At 42.5% G+C, this 21,617-nt stretch overlaps 1 protein-coding gene across 7 annotated transcripts in view; it reads right to left on the reverse strand.

Annotated features, from left to right (window-relative positions):
* Positions 1-21,617, reverse strand: part of GIT2 (GIT ArfGAP 2) — an 88,430-nt gene that overhangs the window by 50,931 nt on the left and 15,882 nt on the right. For 5 of the 7 annotated variants that reach the window (XM_088467882.1, XM_088467881.1, XM_088467880.1 and 2 more), the window contains exons 4-11: positions 19,919-20,024; positions 18,058-18,144; positions 17,053-17,183; positions 15,857-15,951; positions 15,691-15,736; positions 2,442-2,493; positions 2,285-2,357; positions 1,933-2,030 (exon numbers count right to left, since the gene is read on the reverse strand). In XM_088467882.1, the coding sequence (XP_088324008.1) occupies positions 1,933-2,030; positions 2,285-2,357; positions 2,442-2,493; positions 15,691-15,736; positions 15,857-15,951; positions 17,053-17,183; positions 18,058-18,144; positions 19,919-20,024 (688 nt within the window). The remainder of the gene's footprint in view (positions 1-1,932; positions 2,031-2,284; positions 2,358-2,441; positions 2,494-15,690; positions 15,737-15,856; positions 15,952-17,052; positions 17,184-18,057; positions 18,145-19,918; positions 20,025-21,617) is intronic. The other 2 variants (XM_088467883.1, XM_088467877.1) reach the window with 1 other exon arrangement.

Raw genomic sequence — 21,617 nt, forward strand, 5'->3', positions numbered from 1 at the left:
ACTATGAAGCTGCTTGGGGAAGAAAGAGGAGACAAGATGGAGGGGATATAGAGCAAAACACATACATGATATGGATCAGGTATAGGAGTGGGGCACAGTTTATACATACCCCAGTGTGCATATATGAATGTTACAAGTCGCAGTCACGACTTGTCTCCCGGTAGCAGTTTACCTTCGCATGACGCTGTTGTTCCAGTTCCCTCAGTTGCTAGAGATCTGCACGCATCAGGTCGTCACGTTTTATCCACAGCACGGCGTGATTGGTTCCTCCTCGTATTTGTGCACGATGGTCTTATGCCGCCTCACCGACTATAGCTTTCCTGTAGGTTCTCTCAGCTCAGCTGCATGGTCAGCATTCTGTTTCTCCTCGTGGAAGTGTATCCTGGTTCTCCAGCTGAATTGCCTTGCCAACAGCTTCCAAGCCTCTCCGTCGGCTCCCTAGGCGCATCAGCAGCCCCCGTGCTGCCACCGGCTCACCAGCCGCAACATCGGCTTCCCAGCCGCACCAGCAGCTCCCGTGCTGCCACCGGATCACCAGCCACTACATCGGCTTCCCAGACGCACCAGCAGCTTCCGTGCTGCCATCGGCTCTCAAAGCCGCGTCTAAAGTACACCCACTTGTGTACCGGCTCCCTAGCCACACCACCGGCTCTCAATGCCATATCTCAATTACACCAAACTCCTGCTACCGGCTCAAAGCTGCACCATCGACTTCCAAGTCGCCTGATCGGCTCCCAAGCCGAAACGCTGACTATACCTATACCCGCTGTTCCTCTCACCATCAGATCCCATAGTATATTCGCGTGAACCGCTACTAGCCCAAGTATTAAGACCAGATAGCTGCCAAAGTACTGGTGATAGTTTATAGATCTAAGGGAACATTGGGTGGCTGTTAGTGGCGGAAGACCTTGCTAGCCTGGGTTCTAGGGGGTTCACACGGAACGAGCTTTGGGATAACTATGAACCTCTCCTATAAACAGACCCCTATCCTGTCTGCGTCGTCCTCCATGTGTAATGCCAGTGGGAGTAATGCAGGTCAGGGAGAAGCAGTGGAGGTGCATTATTTGTGTCAGGGGTAGGCAACCTATCCCAGAATGCCCTATGGTATGCTAAAACTGTTGCAGACCATGCTGTAGTTTGTAATTCCATAGTAGCTGGAGTGCCACAGGTTTCCTATCGCAGCTGTTAGTGGTATCTCTGAATATTATATACCACAGTTCACACACAGAAACAATAACATGACTGTGCAACTTACACAGGACCTCGGCTGTCATCTTCCAGCAGTAATTGATGTGCATAATAAGGGGTAAGCAGGAAGGTCTCATGGCATGTGAAGGTGATCCAAGGGACATGTGGAGACATCTGAGAACATGCATTTAAGGGGTGTGTGACGAGCATTTAAGGGGTGTGTGAGGTGATCTGATGCAATGTGGGAAGGTCTGATCGCATTAATCGGCATGTGGAGGGACCTGATGGCAATACATATGTACACATAATATGTATGTGTGTATGTATGTTTGTAGGCAATAAACTTAACACTAAATTATGATGGGACCCAGAAACTATGAAGTAGGACACCAAGGTACCAGATAGGTACCTTGGATCAACATAATTTCAGTCTCGGCATGATCACCGATTGTTAAGATTATAATGTTTAGATTACAACCACACACAGTCACTTTGTTACTGGAGATAGTGGAGGCAACTAGGCCATGTCTAAAACATATTGAAAGATATTCACTTTGTTTTATTAGATTTAGGGAGTCTGAAGTCTGAAAATGCAGCAAAATCAGATGTTCAGAAACCATTCAACAGGAACGGATTTGCTGGCTTCCACAACAACAGAGGTTTGTAGCCTTTAATAAGCAAGTGACATTAGAAATAGCTGTAAAACACAAATTTTGGGCATTCAAAAACAAACTATAATCTTGCCTGGTTACGTGTAGAGGAATATTCCGGATTCACAGGAAGGAAAGGTACGACGGTGGTCTCTGTGACAAGAGTGCTGTGGTTTTGGGTGGCCAGCCAAACTGTAAACAAAAGGATACAATCATACCTAGAAGAGGCTACATTTAATATATTGCAATTATCTCTTAAAACTCAGAGTACTAATGTAGTTTTGAACTTTGTGCTCAAACATTATTTGAAATACAAAGTGGTCTATCATATGGGGATGGGGGGTGGGGATCTCTGCAGATCACAAATAACTATGGGGAAAGTAAACGATTATATTGGAGAAAGGGTACACTCAATAGACCGCACTCTACTCAGTCAGTCCAATTACCTGCATCTGTTTCCCGCCTGTCAACTTCATCATACACATCCATAGCCAATTCTTCAAATAAGTGATTACTTAACTGGAAATAGAGAGACCACAGGTATTTACAATACTACATGTAAAAATCACAGTAGACCTAAAATGGACACTCCTTTATACTTACAGACTGAAGCTTTTTCTTTGCAGCTTTAGCCAGTTCTGACAAGTCCAGGCTGCTGCAAACAGGAAAAGTAGCCATCAGCAGCTGTAGCACATTAAGTGATGTGGGAGTTATACATAAAGTGTTAGCTAGTGATTTTGGCTTCCTGCTTGTGTAAGGTGGCCATCTAGTGACTTCTACATTTATTCATATAGATACAAGGTATGGACCATTGTTAAAAGCAAATAATGACCATTACATTTTCTGGAAAGGTCCTATACAAGTGAGTGTTTCACTTATATAAAACAATAGTTAAAGTAACTATTTATATGACCCAATATTTTGAAACATTTTAATTATAGATGAAATATTCAAAACTTAGGGCCTGATTCAGAGCCGCTCACTAGAAACGATCGCTCGCACGATGTGTATGCAGTGCTGTCGCACAGCAATGTATTAGCTTGCCCAGTATTTCTTAGAGAGTGATCACAACAGCCTGTTATAAGACGCCCACTTGTGCACATCATGTTCAGGAAGTGTATGCAAACATCGGTACATTAGGTAACATCGGATGCTATCGCAGCACTTGAGGTTGACCATACCCTGCCGCAAGCACTTCAGTGTAAAAACAAGCCAGGTGACGTGTATTATGATGCTGTCTTATAATTATGCACACCTCTAAAACGCCATTGAAATGCTCAGGAAAGCCTGCATTTGCACCTCCACTGCCCCGTTTTTAATGGCCAGCCCGTTACCACCTATAAACGGCTTCCCCTGTCACTCACTCTGCTGGGCTGTCTATGCACAGCGAGCTAATGCATTGTGAACTTTCGCTAAGGTATGTGCATGCGCACTGCAGTGCATACGCATGCGAAAAATGCATACACACTGCATACCATCGGCAGCAGTGAAAGTATGCATCTTAGCGACTGGGTCTGAATCAGGCCCTTAGTAACATGGTTGTTTGTGGTAGTCTGCATTACTTTGAGGGCAAGGCGAACCCCCAATCAACATATCTTTAATGCAATCCTGCTAAATGTCTGTAGAGCCCAAGCGACCTGGACCCTCACCAGAGGGGAAGGTCCTGCCGTACTGCATCCCCATCCCACCTCACTCAAAAGGTCTCGTACTGGACTACCCCACCCCACCACCTCACCGCAGAAAGTCCTGCACTGGATCCTCTCCCATCTCACCGCAGAAGATCCCATTATGGACATCAATACCTCACTGGAGGAAGACCCCAACAATAGCTAGCGACCTGACCAATGATGGGAAAATACGAATGCTCTTTTAAGGTTGATGATTTAGGGCCTGATTCAGAGCCGTTCGCTATTTGTGGTCGTTCGTTCAAAAACAAGGGGTGGCTATTCAAATGATCCGTTCGCAAATTGCAGTCTGTTCCCACCTCTAAGTCTGAACGAGCGAGCAAAACATACGCTCGTTTTTTTTATAAAAACGCCCCCTGGCCGCACGCACCATACGTCATGTCCGCTATTTATTAGATTAATCGAGTACATCGTACAGCGTATGAACTGCTCGCTATTCTTGTGGTTGGTGTTTTCAACCGCTATTTTGCGAGCAGTTCTGAGTTAAAAAAACCAAGTGACGTGGTCAATGACGCTGCTGTATTAAATATGCACTCCCTTAAAACGCCCGTTTTGACCTTTAAGCACGCCTGCGTTCGGATCTCCACTCCCCGTTTTCAAGCACCTTCCCCTGTTACCACCCACATACGCCTCATTCTGTCACTCAAAATAGCAGGCCCTCGCTATATTGCGTACCAACGATTTTCGGCCGCACTGACTGGTTCGCGCATGCGTACTAAAAACCGTACGCATGCGCAGATGTGCGAACATCACTCGGAACGAGCGTACTGCCGCTAGCGAGTGGCTCTGAATGAGGGCCTTAGTTCCTTTCAGTCTTCCAAAGCAGATTCTCCTTCATTGCTGGTTTATATATTGTAAAAAGTCATTTTTTACTGCTTGCTTATGTTCATTACAGGATATGTGTGTAACCGCTTTGTATAAATACAGTAAAGTTTTTAGTAGCTTAAACATTGGAAATGCAGAAACAAAATTTCCAGGTTGTTACTAGATTAAAATAGTTTCTTTTTTAATAGTTTTTATTGAAACTGGCTCTTAGTATAAACCTTAGGAGAGTATTTAAGTAACAGTGATGCCCGGTAACAATGTGCGCTTTGCACATCCCCTCTAATTCTGGTAGCCCAAAAAGACTGATTTCCTTACGCACTTCCGTAGGGTGCATTGTTTGCCAGTGAAATGTTTGGAATGCTGCCACCTCACAGCCATCACCAAGTGAACAACCACCATAGTGTGCCCAGCACAAGAATCTTGTGTGTGCAGACTTGTGTGGCAGAAAATAATACAGTGCACTTTGTATACTTGGCCTCAATCAATGTTAGTTTCCCTTGCACCAATGTGTGGAGGTATGTGTCAGATTAATTTATCCCCTCCAGCCATACATTATGTAAATTTTGTGTTATATTGTTAGAGATAGATAGATAGATCGATCGATCGATCTATCTATCTATCTATCGATCGGTGGCCCAGCACTCACACCTTATATCTTGTAATTTGCCGGGGTGCTTCTTTATAGAGTTTCCACTAAACTGTGGGTAACCCAATGATAAAGGATATCACATCTACTATACGTAGAGATAAAGGCGCTTGCCAGACTTTTGAAGTAAAAAACATACTTTAAGCTTTATTAGCATGCACATAATACATAGTCGCCAACGTTTCTGTTCCACTCCGGAACCTTTGTCAGGGCTTCATAAGAATACAAAAGACTGTGGAGCTGAAAAAGTGTTTGTGTGCATCCTTCTAGTGGTTAGTCTGACTGATTTGGACGCATCTGATCCTTGCAATGCCACGCTGGCAACAGGTATCACCAAACACCCTATGAGAACTTTAACAGTCATTCTACTGTTTCCCTAGGCCAGGGAAGGGGAACCTCAGGCCCGGCGGCCGTATAAGGCCCCCGGAATCATTTGGTCTGGCCCTTGGAGCTTTTTTCTGCTAACCTCATTTGGCCAGAAGCGTGCCTAGAATGGCACCCTACAGCCAGAATCTATGGAGCAACAGAATAGATGTAATTAATATATGCATGTCTATACATTATAGACTATCTCAGCTATCAATATTAGAATTGTATTGGAATTAAGGCTGAATGATATAACATTATAATCTTGTTGCTGGATGTTGTTCCCCCCTTTATTTGATGATATATTACTACGTAAGATAGGATACACTAACGATTCATACCAGACACTGGAATCCATGCATTTGGATTCTGCATATACTACTAAATAGCGTGAATAAGGAAAAATTTACATTTTGGGGTTTTTTGTGTGCAGTGAATCTTTATGCATAATATGATTCTGCTGGTTGACCAATGTACATTTATGATAATTCTGTACAAAATGCATGGTATATTTAAGATCACCACCACCATCTGCATGTGACTGGAGGTAATTTCTTTCTTACACGTAACAAATATTGCTTTATATTATAACTAAGGATTACCAGTAAATATATTCACCCCATTATATCTGTAATTGAAGGTCGACTCTAAACAGAATTGTTATTAGAATATTATATTCCTATATTTTAATAAGTATATTACTAAAAATACTATTTTAATATAATCATCCATTCAAACATAATTTTGAATAAAAGAGTGCCCCTAAAAAGGAGTCTTCTTTACTTGCCTGTGCAAGAAATCCTATATTTATTTGCCTATTTTCCTGACACCAGGGAGCCCCACCAACAATCAAAAGGGAAGACTCACTCCCTATAATGGTTCTCTACTGTTGGTTATGTTAATACATTAAATCGAGTCCTGTGCAGAAGCATCCTCAGATATCCCCATTCTAATTGTTTGAGTGTATATACAATGTCACAGTTGCGCCACCCTGACCGTGGTCTGCACTTAGTTATTCTCCTTCTTTAAGACCTACCTATTCTCTATACCCATTTTCCTCTGCCAATGAAATGGAAAATGGTGTGGTGAAAAAACAGCATGGACCATGAAGTAGTCAATCTACCAAAGCTAAAGATAAACTGCTGGCTACCCCTTCGTCTGCCCGCCCCCCTTCATCCACAGCTAGGGAGTACATTCTGGAAGGGGTATCGGACCCCTCTAAATACAGTGCCCAGTCAGTTTCAAAGATGCAAAAAAATTTCACTGGATAAAAATACTAGCTGGACTTAAAGAAACTATTTACACAACGATAGCACAACTTAAGGAAAACAGCAGTCGCTTTGTGAAGATTTATAGCTGCTGCCCAAGTTCTATGCTGCAAGCATAAATTCACTAAGTTCCATGCAAGACAAATTAGAAGACCTAGAAAACAGGAATAGAAAAACAAATTGAGAATAGATTTTCCTGAACTTCGTTTCTAATTGGTTGCCCTCTGAACTCAATTGTATGACGTTTTCTGGCCTATTGGTCATAGAACGGGTACAATAGATTGGGCAAAATTGTAACTCAGAACAAAGGTGGCCCCATTCAGTCATCATGAAGTTCCTTAATTATACTGACAAAGTTAAACTTTTGGATGCATACCATAATTCTTACGGTCTCTCCTACCAAGGGAACAAGCTGCTCATGTTCAAAGATTTCTCATACCAAATTGCCAAGAAAAGGAGAGAGAGTTCTCCCCAGTTGGCAAGGTGCTCTTCAATACTGGACTTTGCTCTACTGTACCCGGCAAATGTGAGGGTGCTCCACAATGGCAAGCAATCTCCCTCTTCTGCAATGTGGTTGGTGGACTTGCACCCCTCTGCATCTCCATCGGCCATGAACTTAGCGGACTGACTTTATTGGACTGGTGGATAAGTTACAAATAATCTGCTTTACCTTTGTGTATCATCTCTATATGCACATCCCTACTCCAAGGTCGCTCTGTTCCCTTTCCGCTCTGGACTCCTTTCTCCCCTTCAAGCGGTTTATCAGGGAACCTCCACCATATGGGTAATAAAGTGATATTTTCTTCTTAATTTCCAAATTAATTTTATTCTAGCAAGATAAAAATATTTTCCAACAATGCAGTAGTAGCAAGTGAAGTACCTGACCTGTGCATAAGATGTAATCAAAGTCCGGATTCCAGGTTAGGAAACAAATCAAGCCACCATAACAAGTCCAGAAAATTTCAAATGGTCCTCCCCACCGACGCGTTGCGATACAAGGTATCTTTGTCAAGGTACCTTGGAGTCTATGGTGATTGAATAAATAGTCATAGAAACCTTTATATGAGTCAACAGATTATCTTTCCCGTAATTGGGGTACGTTTATACACACGTTTAATCTGATGGGTTCATGATTCCACGTGGTGAAGGAAGAGTTTTCGGGAAAAGAAACCTTTCTACATACAACACAACATTGTTTCCTGTGAGTTGGGGTACGCTCCTTTTCTATATAGCGCCAGGATTCTATATGTGTGGTTATTGAAAAGGATTTGTGTTCTAGAAAAACATACTATACCATGAATATCTGTTTGGCCTTTTTTTCCGGTTAAACAAACCTGAGAGAAACGCTGACCCAGAAGATAGTCTAAAGGAGAATTATTTCACTACATTGAAATTTGTGATGAGAAGATCCCTGTTGGAATTGGACATAATATTAAGTATACGTGACACCTTCATATAGGACTCATTAAGCATTGGAGTTGGTGATCATATCATTTTCCCATTTTTTATTTATGTCTAGCGCCCTTGTTTTCACTGTATCCAATTTTTGTATAATACAAAATGTTTCTGTTGATGTTAAACTGGAGGGTTGGTGTGGGATAGTATGAGTGTTTCTCAGATTCCACGGCAATTGACAAAACACATCGAATTTGTGACAAGAAATGTCAAGGGTTTAAATACTCTGATCAAAGAGAGGAAGGTTGTACAGCATCTTAAGCTGGATGTAGCCAGTAGCGGCTCCAGGCACGGGCAAGCAAGTCCGCCGCCCGGAGCGCTACTGTTTCAGGAGGGCGCAGGAAACGCCCACCTCCCTCCCAGCGCTATAGGACATATTTAAGCTCACGGGGAGGGAGCGGAGGAGGGAAGGGGTGGCAACACAGGACGGCGCTGGGCGCTGCACAGCCTAGCGCCGGCCCTGGATGTAGCAGTATTACAGGAAACATATCAGCGACACGGTAATCCTAACGTCCTGCGGGACTCTTGGTGCAGTGATTACAAAATGGCTTCCTTTACAACTAGCGATGGTTGTGAAGAACATTCGCTATAACATTCTTGATACGCTTCATGATGTCAGTGGAAGGTTTTTATTTCTATAAACTGTTGTAAGTGGATTTGTTTACTCTTGCTAAACTATATGCCCCATGGGTATTAATGTCTTTTTCACAGATATTTATATTAGCCTCTAGGACTGGGCGGAAGCTGATTGAATTCTCAGAGGCGTCTTCACTGAAACTTTGTATCCAACCTTGGACAGATCTGGATGGAGAGGTAAATGACAGGTTAGTTGACCACCAGCCCTGGAATTACTCAAGACTCGTTATGTCTCATAGACCCTGGAGATATCAAAATTCAGTGTCCTGGAATTACACATTTTATTTCCAACCCCATCATTCCTCCACGAGGATTAATTATTGACTGCTGACTTGATTCACTGGGTCCAGGATTCTAATATTGAGGATACAGCCATTTCCGACCACATTCCTAATTTGTTCACTCTAACCATAAAATGTTCCTTCGGCTGTGTCCCAAAATTGGCATTTTAAGACTTAGTGTCCTCGGAAGACTTTAAAATGCAATTAGAAAGTCAGATTTTAAACTATTTTGACAATAATACTGAGCATTCGGATTATATAAATTTATTTTGGGGAGTGTCCAAGCCTGTCCCACATGGCCATATTATAGAGAAAACGCATCACCCAGTGATTTTTGGAGTTGAGCACTACCTTGTCTGCATCCTACACTAACGTGTTAAGGACTCATACTACACTCACTCACAGAACATATAATGAGACCAAGCAGTTGTACGGCACCACATGCACTGAATGGGCCTCACTTCACTGAGATTTTAACAAACATAAGTATTTTTGATAAGGCAACAAGGCGGGCAAACTTTCAGCAAACATAATGGAATCCAAATCTGCCGTCATTCCTATCCTTTCTCTTGATTCCACCTCCTTTCAAACGTCAGAATCCTTCTGACATTGACAAATCATTTTTGCGATATCTTGAGCAACTTTATAGTGCTCCCGTGGAAAATCTTGGGATGCAATTTTTATGGGAGGCAGGATTGCCAGCATTATCTGTATCTAATAAAATATCTTTAACTGCCCCTGTGACCAGACAAGAGGTATTATCTATTTTAAAATCGTTGAAGTATAGCAAGACACTTGGACTGAACATAATAAATTACTGCTCCCCCCATATCATTTCCCACTTAGCCTCCCTCTTTAGTTTTATCCCAGATGGAAATGGCTCCACGACAAATTTTAATTAAGCCTGTATAATAGTTCTGACCAAATCGGGTAAAGACCCATCCCTAGTACAACCTTACCATCCTATCTCCCTGCTAAATAAAGACAATTTTTTTTTCCAAGCATATTGCACGACGGCTAGATTTTACTTCCGACCTTGCTTCTGCCATCCTAAATGGGATGTGAAAGGCAGAACTTCAATATTCAGCAGCTGTTAGTGGTTATGACCAAAACAAAAACCAATAAGTTTATAGTGATGCAGACAGTGCATTTGACAGAGTAGCTCATTTACAGAGGGTTTTTCACATGCAACACTTTGGACCAGAGTTCATTAGAATATTTCAAACTTCATACAGAACTTGACTGCTTATTTCACCATTATGGGGTAAACACAACTGCCTTTACCCTGTTTTGTGTTACTAGACAAGGCTCTCTCTTTTGCTCTTCAACATAGCTTTATTTTCTATGCACCATTTGGAAAGGCATTAAGGCAGTGGTCTCCAACCCACAGCTCGCAGTCTTAATTTTGGTAGCTCGCCTAGCTGCAGTACTGCCGAGTCAGCTAGGAGCCCACTAGGTGGAAGTGACCTCTGATGCATGCAGCCCTGTGGCATTGACACCGGGTGTGGAGCCACAGGGAAGAAAGTCAATCAATTGCCATAGCCGCTACGATCACCAGGGGCACAGAGAGGGGGGGGGGAGCGGGTACAAATTACCTGGGCCCGGCTTGCTGGAGGGGCCCGGCAGGGACCCGGGTCCAGGACCGTCCCCCCCGCCCCTCTTACATCACACAGCAGTCCAGTACACGCTGCTGTGTGCCAAGCTGCCCTGTAGACTGCTCGCAGCTCCTAAGAAGCAACGACAGCAGTCTCCTACAGTATGCTTATGGGGGGAGCAATCATGCAAATCTCTCCCCCCACTGGTTATGCGCTTGGCTGAGGGGGCTCACTGCGCCCCCCCTCGCCAGCGAACGGCGCTGCAAAAAATTTTTTTAATCTAACGGGACGTGGCCACGCCTCCCGTGATTAGGCCATGCCACCTTTTTACCGGGGCCCAGTGCGGCTCTTGACGGGCCTGACAATCAACTGACGGGGTCTACGCCACAGTGCAGCAGCACAATACGTGACAAATACAGCGAGTGCCTCCTGCTCAGCCCTCCTGGAAAAATCAGACAGCAGCCCTGCCTAGATCTTTTGCTCCTCTACTGCACTTACCTCCTTGGATCCAGTAATTAACAGTGGAATGTGCCTGTTATTTACAAATTGCAATGATATCACTATATTACCGTATATACTCGAGTATAAGCCGAGTTTTTCAGCACAAAAAATGTGCTGAAAAAGTACCCCCTCGGCTTATACTCGAGTCAAGTGTAGCGCTGACCGGACGGAGTTCGGTCAGCGCTACACACTACCAAACACACAGCCGCCGGAGCCGGCAGCTGTGTGTTTGCTGTAATCAGCAGCCGCTGAGAGTCTGTCAGACTCTCAGCGGCTGCTGCTGCTCCCACTGCGGGAGCCATCTTCCGGCTCCCGCGGTGGGTGATGGGAGACACGTCGTCATGATGACGTCTCTCCCATGCAAAGCGGCCGGAGGAGCGGACAGCGGCGGGACCAGGACCGGGAGTTTAAGGTAAGTGTTTATTTTTTTTTTATTCTTCTCACGTCTCTCTCTACTAGGGGGGGGGGGGCGGGGGGGGACTACAGGGGGCACTACCAGGGGGCGATGACTACAGGGGGCGATTACTACAGGGGGCACTAAAAGGGGGGGATTACCACTGGGGGAACTACAAGGGGGGGGATTACTACAGGGGGCACTACCAGGGGGGGATTACTACAGGGGGCAGTAAAAGGGGGGATTACCAGTGGGGGAACTACCAGGGGAGGATTACTAGAGGGGGCACTACCAGTGGGGGATTACTACAGGGGGCACTACTACAGGGGGTACTACCAGGGGGGGATTACTACTGGAGGCACTGAAAGGGGGGATTACCACTGGGGGCACTACCAGGAGGGATTACTACTGGGGGCACAACCAGGGGGAATTACTACTGGGGGCACTACCAGCTGCTGCCATTTCCCACACTAGGCTTATACTCGAGTCAGTAAGTTTTCCCACTTTTTTGGGGGTAAAAGTAGGTACCTCGGCTTATATTCGGGTCGACTTATACTCAAGTATATACACGGTAAATTAAATTGTTTTCTATGAAACATTTTTTTTCATTAAATGACCTTCAATTGTTCAGTCAATAGTCAGATTTTTTTTTTCTATAATTTTAGTAGTTCTTCGGGATGTTTAATTTGTGTCGAGTAGCTCACACCCCAATTAAGGTTGGCGACCACTGCATTAAGGGAACCATGAGCTGAAGGTCTCCGTGTAAGCAGATGACCTATTATATTTTCATAATCCACACTCTGCATTTCCTGGTCTGCTCAGACTCTTAAGAGACTTTGGGCCTGATTCAGACCCACTCGCGAGCGGCTGTCCGCTCGCAAGTGGGTCGATGTTCTGGACTGAGCATGCGCACGACGGAGGGAGCTCCGTCGTGCGCATGCGCCAGACGCGACGAGCGAAGGAAAGTCCTTCGCTCGTTGTGTCCGATCAAAGGGGGCGTGCTGTCAATGTTGATTGACAGCACGCCCCCTTTGGTGGGCGTGCTGGGGGCGTGCCTCCCTGACGGGGCGTTCCCACGGGAACGCCTCCAGTCAGAAGCCGGCCCACTGACATCACTAGTGATGTCAGTGGGAGTGATTTTGGCTCTGATAGAGCCAAAATCACTCCGGAGCTTGCGGTTGAAAACCTCAACCGCAGGCTCCGGCTCGCAATTTCGATGGTCGCGATGGTCACGACCATCGCGGCCATCACAATGCACGCTCGTATAGCCTGTGGGTGGTGACCCACAGCTATACGAACGTCCAGGAGGACGCTCCATTTTCATGGAGGCCGGCCCTCATTCAGAGCGTGCGCTCTGCTCAGAGCGTACGGCTCTGAATGAGGGCCTTTCATGAGATATCTGGTTTCCCTGTGAATCAATCCAAAACAGAAGCACTAGCCTTTTAAAAAGGAGGAGGCTTCATGTGGTTGGATTAACTAATTTCCCTTTGAATGGGCCCAATCTATGTTGAAATATCTAGGGCTATACATCCCTACTCAACCCTCCCAGCTGTATTCTGCAAATTTCCTACATATCATTCATTTACCTTTATCCTTTCTTGGCCGCTGCCAATTTATTTAAATGATCAGTTTACCATGCCTGCTTTATCCCATTCAGATGCTGCCATTTTTCATTCTCGATTCAGATTTTAAAACGCTGAGTACTGCCATTAGTAAATTCGTCCAAGCTTACAAAAAAACTAGGATCTCCCCCATTTAAACCTGGTCAATCATTATGAGTGAGATGAGTGAAGCTCCCCCTCTCAAAAGCAATGTCATTGCAGCCAAGTAAGGCTATGCAAAAGATTAGATTAGCAGTACATACATGTTTGCGAAGGTAGCAATTGAACAGGCTTTAGTCCAGACATTCCTTTGGGGTATCTCCTCCACATGCACGGATGTGCTCTGGATTAGATGGTTTATGGCAGAGATACCCCTCATGGGTTGCACCATCTCAATGATTGGGCCACACATTCGATCTGGTTACAACTGGACTAACTAAATGGCGTGTCCACTTCCCAGAGGTGTCTACTTCCCAGAGGCGTCCCTTCTGGATATCTTACAGGCATTTGTGATACTGAATAAACAACTTGTTTTAATTTCTTATGCTGACATGCCTTATAAACTACTGTACCGCTCCTATATAGTACCTAAACTGGAGAATCTCAGGACTCTAAAGGGGGAGATTAAAAATTGTTAGAACTGGCTCCCGTCAGTTGTGGGCACTCGACGAAGCAGTTGGATTATTCCTCCATTTGTGAACGAACAGCTGCCAGCGTTGGCATTTCTATTAGCCCCTCCTGAGGAGGCAAGTAGAAATGTGCAAAAAGTCCCTAGCCTAAACTTTAAACAGGTTTAGCCCCTAAACCCGGTTTGACTGTGCGTGACAAGCATAATGGGCGCTCAAAACAATTAAATTGCCCATTAATTAATTACTGCGACACCCAAAACAATTGAATTGTCCCCTAATTGTTTTATATGTACCCAATCAGAGGCAGACCTGATGCATTGTACAGTATGTGATTTTGCTGTAAGGTTTAACGTTATTTGGGTCACAGTCCAAGATAGAATCTCAAAGGCATTAGTGATGTTATTAATCATTCCAAATGAGAGATATGGGGTTAGCAACCAAATTCGCTATCGTATTGACTGCCTTGTGGGATTCAACCGCTACTAATTATAATACCAGCTGCAGCCAAGAAGACTATATGGCCTCAATTGATCTCCACAGATGTACCCACTTTGGCTGCAATGTTTCCCCAGGTCTCCCACTTGTTCTATATGGATTGGTTGGAGAGGTCTGTAAATAAGGAAAGCGGAGCTGAAAGGTTCTTCTAGATCAGGCTCCCTTATATTAACACCCTACAACCCCTGATAAAGTCCTCCCTCAGGTCAGGTATCCACTTAACGACCTAGTACAATATGGAGTTATTAATGAGTGGTTTATCTCCCTTTTGATGACTAGCAGTGGTTCTACATTTCTCCTTCCCTCCCTGTACGCTGTGCATGATAACTATTTAATGCTACAATCACATATGTCTGCATGTGGAGCTGACAGGATGTCTGTTTATTACGTTGGCAAATAGGTAGGATAGGTTACATCTGTCTTATTGTTCCTTGTACTGACGATTTTTTCAATGCCATACCAGTTTGTCTCTACTTAGAGCCGCAGCCTGTATGTGTTGAAAGCAACTTTTCAATAAAAAAAAAAAAAAAGTATTAAAGAAATTATCTAAACTTCCTTTTACTGGATACATTTCGCTTACAGGGAGAAAAAAAAAAAAAAAAAAAGCTTTAAAAAAAAAAATAATAAAATTTTTTTTTACTTACAGCCTCCTTTTTGCACACGCACAGCCGCAGAACAAAAGGAAAATTAACATTATGGACACGCATTTATAAATGTATACCAAAAAAATAAAAACACAACAACCACCCATCCACATTACCATGGAAGCTGTCTACATAACAAAGATGCCATTTACAGGGGCGCTCTGCAGTTGCCCTGCAGCTGTCTCCCTTGTATCATGTACAAAAGCCAAGAGCTCCAGAACAGATAAGCTCATTGCGTCTTAGAATAGCCACACTTTATAGTAACTCAAAACTATGACTTATGTTTTTACAGTGATGGCAGAGGCTTTGAGAAGTCCATTAACGCTATTATTTACTTTAATGTATATTTCTCTTGTTGATATAATATAGGGTTAGCAAATGGACCCTAAAGAGTGGCTGACAGCATGGTAGACAATCAGCAGACTGGTTGGTTCATATAAAGGGACAGCTTAGAGAGGTCACCGCTGACAAATTCTCTGCAGTTTTAACAATTTGACCTGTATCCTGTACTATTAGTAATGGTACTGGAGAGGGAAGGGAATTACTTTTTCCAGTTAACACTCATCAATAGATCATATATTCATGGTTTATATTTTGGGGTTTAAGTTTATTTATAAACCACAACAAAATAAAATACATGCAGTTATACTATGAACATTATAAATTAAGCTAATTTAGTACTAGAATGGAAGCAATTCATAAAGTATAACTAAGTGATATTACAGAGCATCATACAAAAACAATGAAGGCATCAAAGCAATGCCCTATAACAGCATAATATTTTGCAATGCTGTAAACTAGAGATGAAATACTACATAAGTTGACTCTTACCTGTCCGCCATGTGGGGTATGATAAAGTGCTGTCCATTCCTGTGGTCTGGAAAAAATATAAAGTCAGAATAATTGGCAATAATTGGCAGGTTATCCACTGCTCCTACTTCCCACTACATGTAACATAGCCATTTGTTATAAAGGCGTTCCCAAGTAGAAGGCTTACCGGGCTTTCTCCCACACAAATAAAAGGCTAATCTGTCAGTCAATTCATGTTGAATTTCCAAAAGACGATCTGCTAATTCATGGTGGCCACCTTGCCTGCAGGAATAAATTCAGACGCTAAACTTGGAATCCAATTCTAAACAAATGTTTGAATTAAAATTGGCATCAGAAGTGACCCATATCAGAAGATATAATGCCATGCCAAACACATGTGAATAGTAGGGATGATCTAGTAAATTGGATCTTATAAATCACCCTGATATTCCTCCCACAGTTTGATCAATGGATGCTCAAGCATGGGAAGAATGAGTCTGCAATGTGATCTGTGACATGACGTTGTGCATAAATTATTATTTTTACTCCATCCATAAAATACCTCTATGTACAAATATTGTTCAATAGGTAATTAAAAACAAAATTAATATGTAAGACCGTGCAAAAGTTTTTACCCCAATTCCTTCCCTTAAATTCACCAAGTTAAGATAAAGCAGGCAAGAGCGAAGTTTCAACAAAAAATGTAAAGAGACTTGCTCTACATCCCTTACACATCAGATGTTAAAGAATAAGTAGATTGTACATTAATACCAACAATGTCAAAACAATTTATCCACCTTGGCAAAAGTAATTATTGCCCGCTCCTGGTGTGCTCCAGATCCTCCCGACATACACAAGGGGTGGGCGCTGGTTAATGATACCACTGACCATGAACGTTATGTTTATACTAGTCGTAAGGCCCTTTCTAAATTCCACAAGCTATGGGATAGATGGGCACTTTCTTCATTGGGCCGCCGTAGACCTGTTGGAGATCCTTCTGTGTAATCTGTCCCCATCTATCTTTCCTCTCCTTGTCTCCTGAGTTTGCCCGTTTTGCTTTCTTTTTGTTTGGTTGATTTTCTTTATCTCAGTGTGCGAGGACTTTATATGCTCTATCTGTGATTTCGGGTTTGGATTATTACTGATATCTCTCTGACTGTATATTTTGTTATTTAATGATGCAATTTTTTTTTTACTGGCAACACTCATGTTTTTTTTTTTTGCTAATTTATTTGTATTTTTATATTTTTTTTGCTGCTGCTGTTTTAATTATAACATGTAGAAAAGTTTAAAATAGAAAATTATACGATTAAAAAAAAACAAAATCTACTTCTGCATCAAACATAGCAGTAGCTACTTGTTAACAGATATATGGCCACTCACCTAGCATAATCAATGGGTGTCTTCCCAGCTGAATCAGGTGTACCTGGGTCGGCACCATATACCGCAAGCAGCTCAGCCTGAAGGATCTGCCCTGCTTTGGCTGCCACATGAAGAGGTGTGCTTCCCTTCTCCTTAACAGAAAAATAAAAACCAAAAACACATGAATACAAAAGAAGGACCCCCGTCCTCCATGGGAACTCTATATCCTCTTGCTTTTGCATCCAAATAGCTCTACTCCATCCATAACACTACATGTTCATTATTAAATTGTATTTCTTTTACAGATCTAGACAGGTGGCCATACCACACACAGAGCTATTTTCTAATATATGATATGTAGCACATCATAATACACAACATACACCCATTGCTTTTGTTTTAATTGTGTTTAATTGCCTTCTTACCTCCAGTCTATTTTATATGATCCTATTTTGTCATTACCTGATTGTACAGCACTGGTGTATAATTAACAGCCTCCTCCAAATAATACTACATTAAAAAGTATTAATTTTTTAAAGGACATTATCCAAACTATTTTCTAAATTCAGTCTTTCCAAAACAATGCGTCTTTGTACAGAACATGAGCAAATAGGTCACTCTTGTTTAGGAGTGGAGTATTATTTATGGATAATGCCATCTGTGTGGCTTTAACCAGTTTTGAAAGCATGGCACATGTAGAACATCCTGTTACATACAATGGCGATTATGTTCAATGGGTTTTTAAAACATACATTCTTCTCGTGGTGTTTTCATTCAGTAAGTCCTATCTGGTAATTACCATGAGGATCTGTGACTATGGGAGTAAGTTATAGAAACTGCTCATACACAGGAGTGTCTTACATTCAGTCTATTAAAATACAGACAGACAATTATGGCAGACCACAGTCTCCGGTTCACATCAAACACACAATAACAATGGCATACAAGATAACTGTCACAAAATAAAACAAATTATAAAAATATGGTTTATGCAGTCCACATCATGTTATACAAGAAGCAACTTACCGGATTAAAAAAATGAGCCTGTGCCCCTAGGGATAATAGCCGCAAACAGGTTTCCAAATTACCAGTTCTAACGCTGGAATGAAGTTGCTGGATGTAAGGCAAAAATGTAGTAGTCATACAGTGCGCAATTTACAGTCAACAACTGTACTCTTACACAAACATACATTGCTATGTTCACACAACCACATATTCATTTATAAACCAAATATTTCCACCTTTAGGCCATGAGAAGCATGATCATATAGCCAAAATAAATAGTTGTTCAATTCATCAAAGTATGGACACTTAAAAGGTCACTAACCCTGTTATATAATCTGCTTTACACAAAACAGATTGTTGTTTCTACTGGGAATATCATAGCTCAGACTGCACTTCTAATTCAGCAAGCGGTTTTAATATATATATATATATATATATATATATATATATATATATATATATATATATATATATATATATATATATATATACACACACACATATCCCGCAATGTGTGCAGCTACAAATTTTGAATCTCCCCATAGAACGCCAAACGTGAATAACGCTATATGTGATCTATATAAAAATGTGCTATCACAGTGCAGTGAAGCAGTGCCCCTCAAGCAGCTTGATGACAATCCTGAAAACACGAATAAACCTGAAGCAACAATTTAAATATCCTGTGCCCAGGGGTAAGAAGTTCCTACAAGTCACTGACACTCTAGATCAGCGAGTATCGGCTCTGAAGTCTATATGCATAACTGATTATCAGGTACAGAAAATATTTGGCTGGAATCGCTACTAAAGGAGGTGTCAACATTTATTAAACTGCAGATCATTATGTTCAGTAATGGAATAAAAAATAAATAAATAAAAACAACAACTAATGCTGGGCATACACTGCCAGATAAAATGTCTGTCAGACCGACAGACATTTTATCTGGCAGCCTGCCAGCCGCTGATGTCGCCGGCATACACTGTGAGAGAAATCTCACAGTGTATAGCCCGACATCCGCGCTCCGCCCCCGGGGGAGGAGACATTTCCCTGTTCCTTCCATAGGAAGGAACACAGGAAATGTCTGTCTGTCGGCTGCGCTGGGCATACACTGCCCGATGCGGCCAACAGTTTCCCGGGTAAATATTGCATCGGATGGGCATGCTGGACAATCCAGCATGCCCGACCGAGCAATATTTAACCCTCGGTCACCCGCACACACGCTACAATTATCGCGGCGATCTGCCGATATCGGGCGGATCGTCCCGATAATTGCAGCGTGTATGGCCAGCATTACAAGTAGTTTTTGTATAAGAATTTGATTAAGATTATGTTACACTAAAGTCAAAGTAATGCAGAAATATTTATAAAATTTAATAGTTCATAAAACTGAAACCATGTTTGTGGCATTTTGGATGGGTTAAGCTTACAGAATGATTTATTTATCCGTTACTGCAATTCCAAAGCAACAACAGTATAGTGACTGGTTTAAGTGAAAATAATGATGCAATCTCAGTGTAGCAGTTAATAAGACAGTGGTATTTACCAACAGTTCTTTATATAGCACACATATTGCGCAGTACTTTAAATAGAATAGTCAGTCATTCACATCGGTCCATGCCTCAGTGGAGCTTGCGATCTATATTCCCTATCGGTGTGGGAGAAAACCAGAGCACTCGGTAGAAACACAGGGGGAACATACAAATTTCACATAGTGCCTTGGCCAGGAATTGATGTTATGACCTGAGCTGTAAGGCAGTAATATAATCACTGAACCAATCGTGCTGATTATGATAAATATATTCCCTCTTCACAGATCACTGAGCCAGAAACAAGAATACGTATTATAGTCTTCTATAACAAAATACAGCAGAGCACCAGAATTACCTTACTAAGGTCTTTGGATGTAACACTATCATCATCACGGCAGGGTAATCGGTGAACAAACGCCAGCATTTGATATTTAGCTCTTATAAATTCTGATTTGTTGGGACTGCAAATATAAATGGGTAAATTAGTTGCCAGAATACCGGATTTCCAAAGTTAGCCTCTTAATATACAATCCTACTAACAAAAATATACATAGACTGTTCAGGTATTTCACAATGACATCAGATCAGCCATTTATTAAGTATGAAATAATGACTGATGCAACTATGCATTTTAATCAAATTAATCTAAGGGAGTTCTGAACTAAAATGGAGCAAAGAAAAGACACAAGACGAAAATAGTGGGTGAAGCAAATAGTAAACCTTCAAGGCAAATACTTCACAACATTCTTGGAATTACTACAGGCTGCCTTGTCTCCCCGAACAAATAAATGAAAATGTATCTTCACCTCATAAGCATTAAGTGTGAAATGTCATGTGTTTGTTTATCTAATACTAAAGTGCATGGCAAACAACATTGCTAATACAGGTTGAGTCTCCCATATCCAAAATGCTTGGGACCAGGGGTATTTTGGATAATGGAATAGTCCGTATTTTGGAATATTTGCATAACATAATGAAATATCTTGGGAATAGGACCCCAATATGCACACAGAATGCATTTATGTGTTATATACACCTTATACACACAGCCTGCAAGGTTTTTTTATACAATGTTTTCAATAATTTTGTGGCTCAAGCAAAGTTTGTGTACAGAAATGAAATTCATTTATGTTTCATATACACCTTATACACACAGCCTGAAGGCAACTTTATACACTGAAATACTGCCGGCCGCATGGCCGGGAATTCGAATCCCGTCAGCGTCAGGCAGAAAAATTAAGAGATCCGGCAGCAGCAGCCCGACCAACGCTGGAAATCCCGATCGTCCGTAGGCGAGTACTTACTAACCTAACCTAACCCCCCTAACCCTCCTTAGGGGTGCCTAACCCTAACCTCCCCCCGGGGGTGCCTAACCCTAACTTTCCCGGGGGGCTGCCTAACCCTAAGTCCCCCCCGGGAGCCCTAAACCTAACCCACCCACCCACCACCCCCCCCCCCGATCGGGATGGCAGGCGTCGGAAAAATTACAGGCGTCTAGATTTAGACACCTGTCATTTAACCCTCGCTGGGATAAAACAGTCGGGAAGCCGGCTGTTGGGCTTACGTCAGCCGGCTTCCCGATTGCATCCCATTTTATACATTATTTTTAATAATTTGTGCCTCAGACAAAGTTTGTGCACATTGAACCATCAAAAATCAAAAGATTTCATTATCTCAGTTATGACAAAATTAATTTCATATTTCAGAATATTTAGTTATGTAGAGACTCAACCTATATATGACTTAGGGCCTGATTCAGCAGTGCATGCGCAGGATGGTGGCCTGCATTCCTAGAAACGTGGGGCGTTGCCTGTTTTCCGGGAGCGGCAAGGCCTTACTCTGCTGCCGGCATCGTCCAACATCGTGATCGATGGTCGAAATGGTGATCCCAGGCTGTGACCTTGGTCACCTAGCTGGGATCGCAGATGCAGCAGATGTCAGACACCTCCTGCTGCTTTTGCATTTTAGCAAAGACAGAATTGCAAAGCTACTTGTGGGTGGCTTTGCAATTCCATCCTCTGCTGAATAAGACCCCTAGTTCAGTTAGTGCAGTG

Source organism: Taudactylus pleione, unplaced genomic scaffold, assembly GCF_031769625.1.
Source record: "Taudactylus pleione unplaced genomic scaffold, aTauple2 ptg000078l, whole genome shotgun sequence".
Classification (NCBI taxonomy): Eukaryota; Metazoa; Chordata; class Amphibia; order Anura; family Myobatrachidae; genus Taudactylus; species Taudactylus pleione.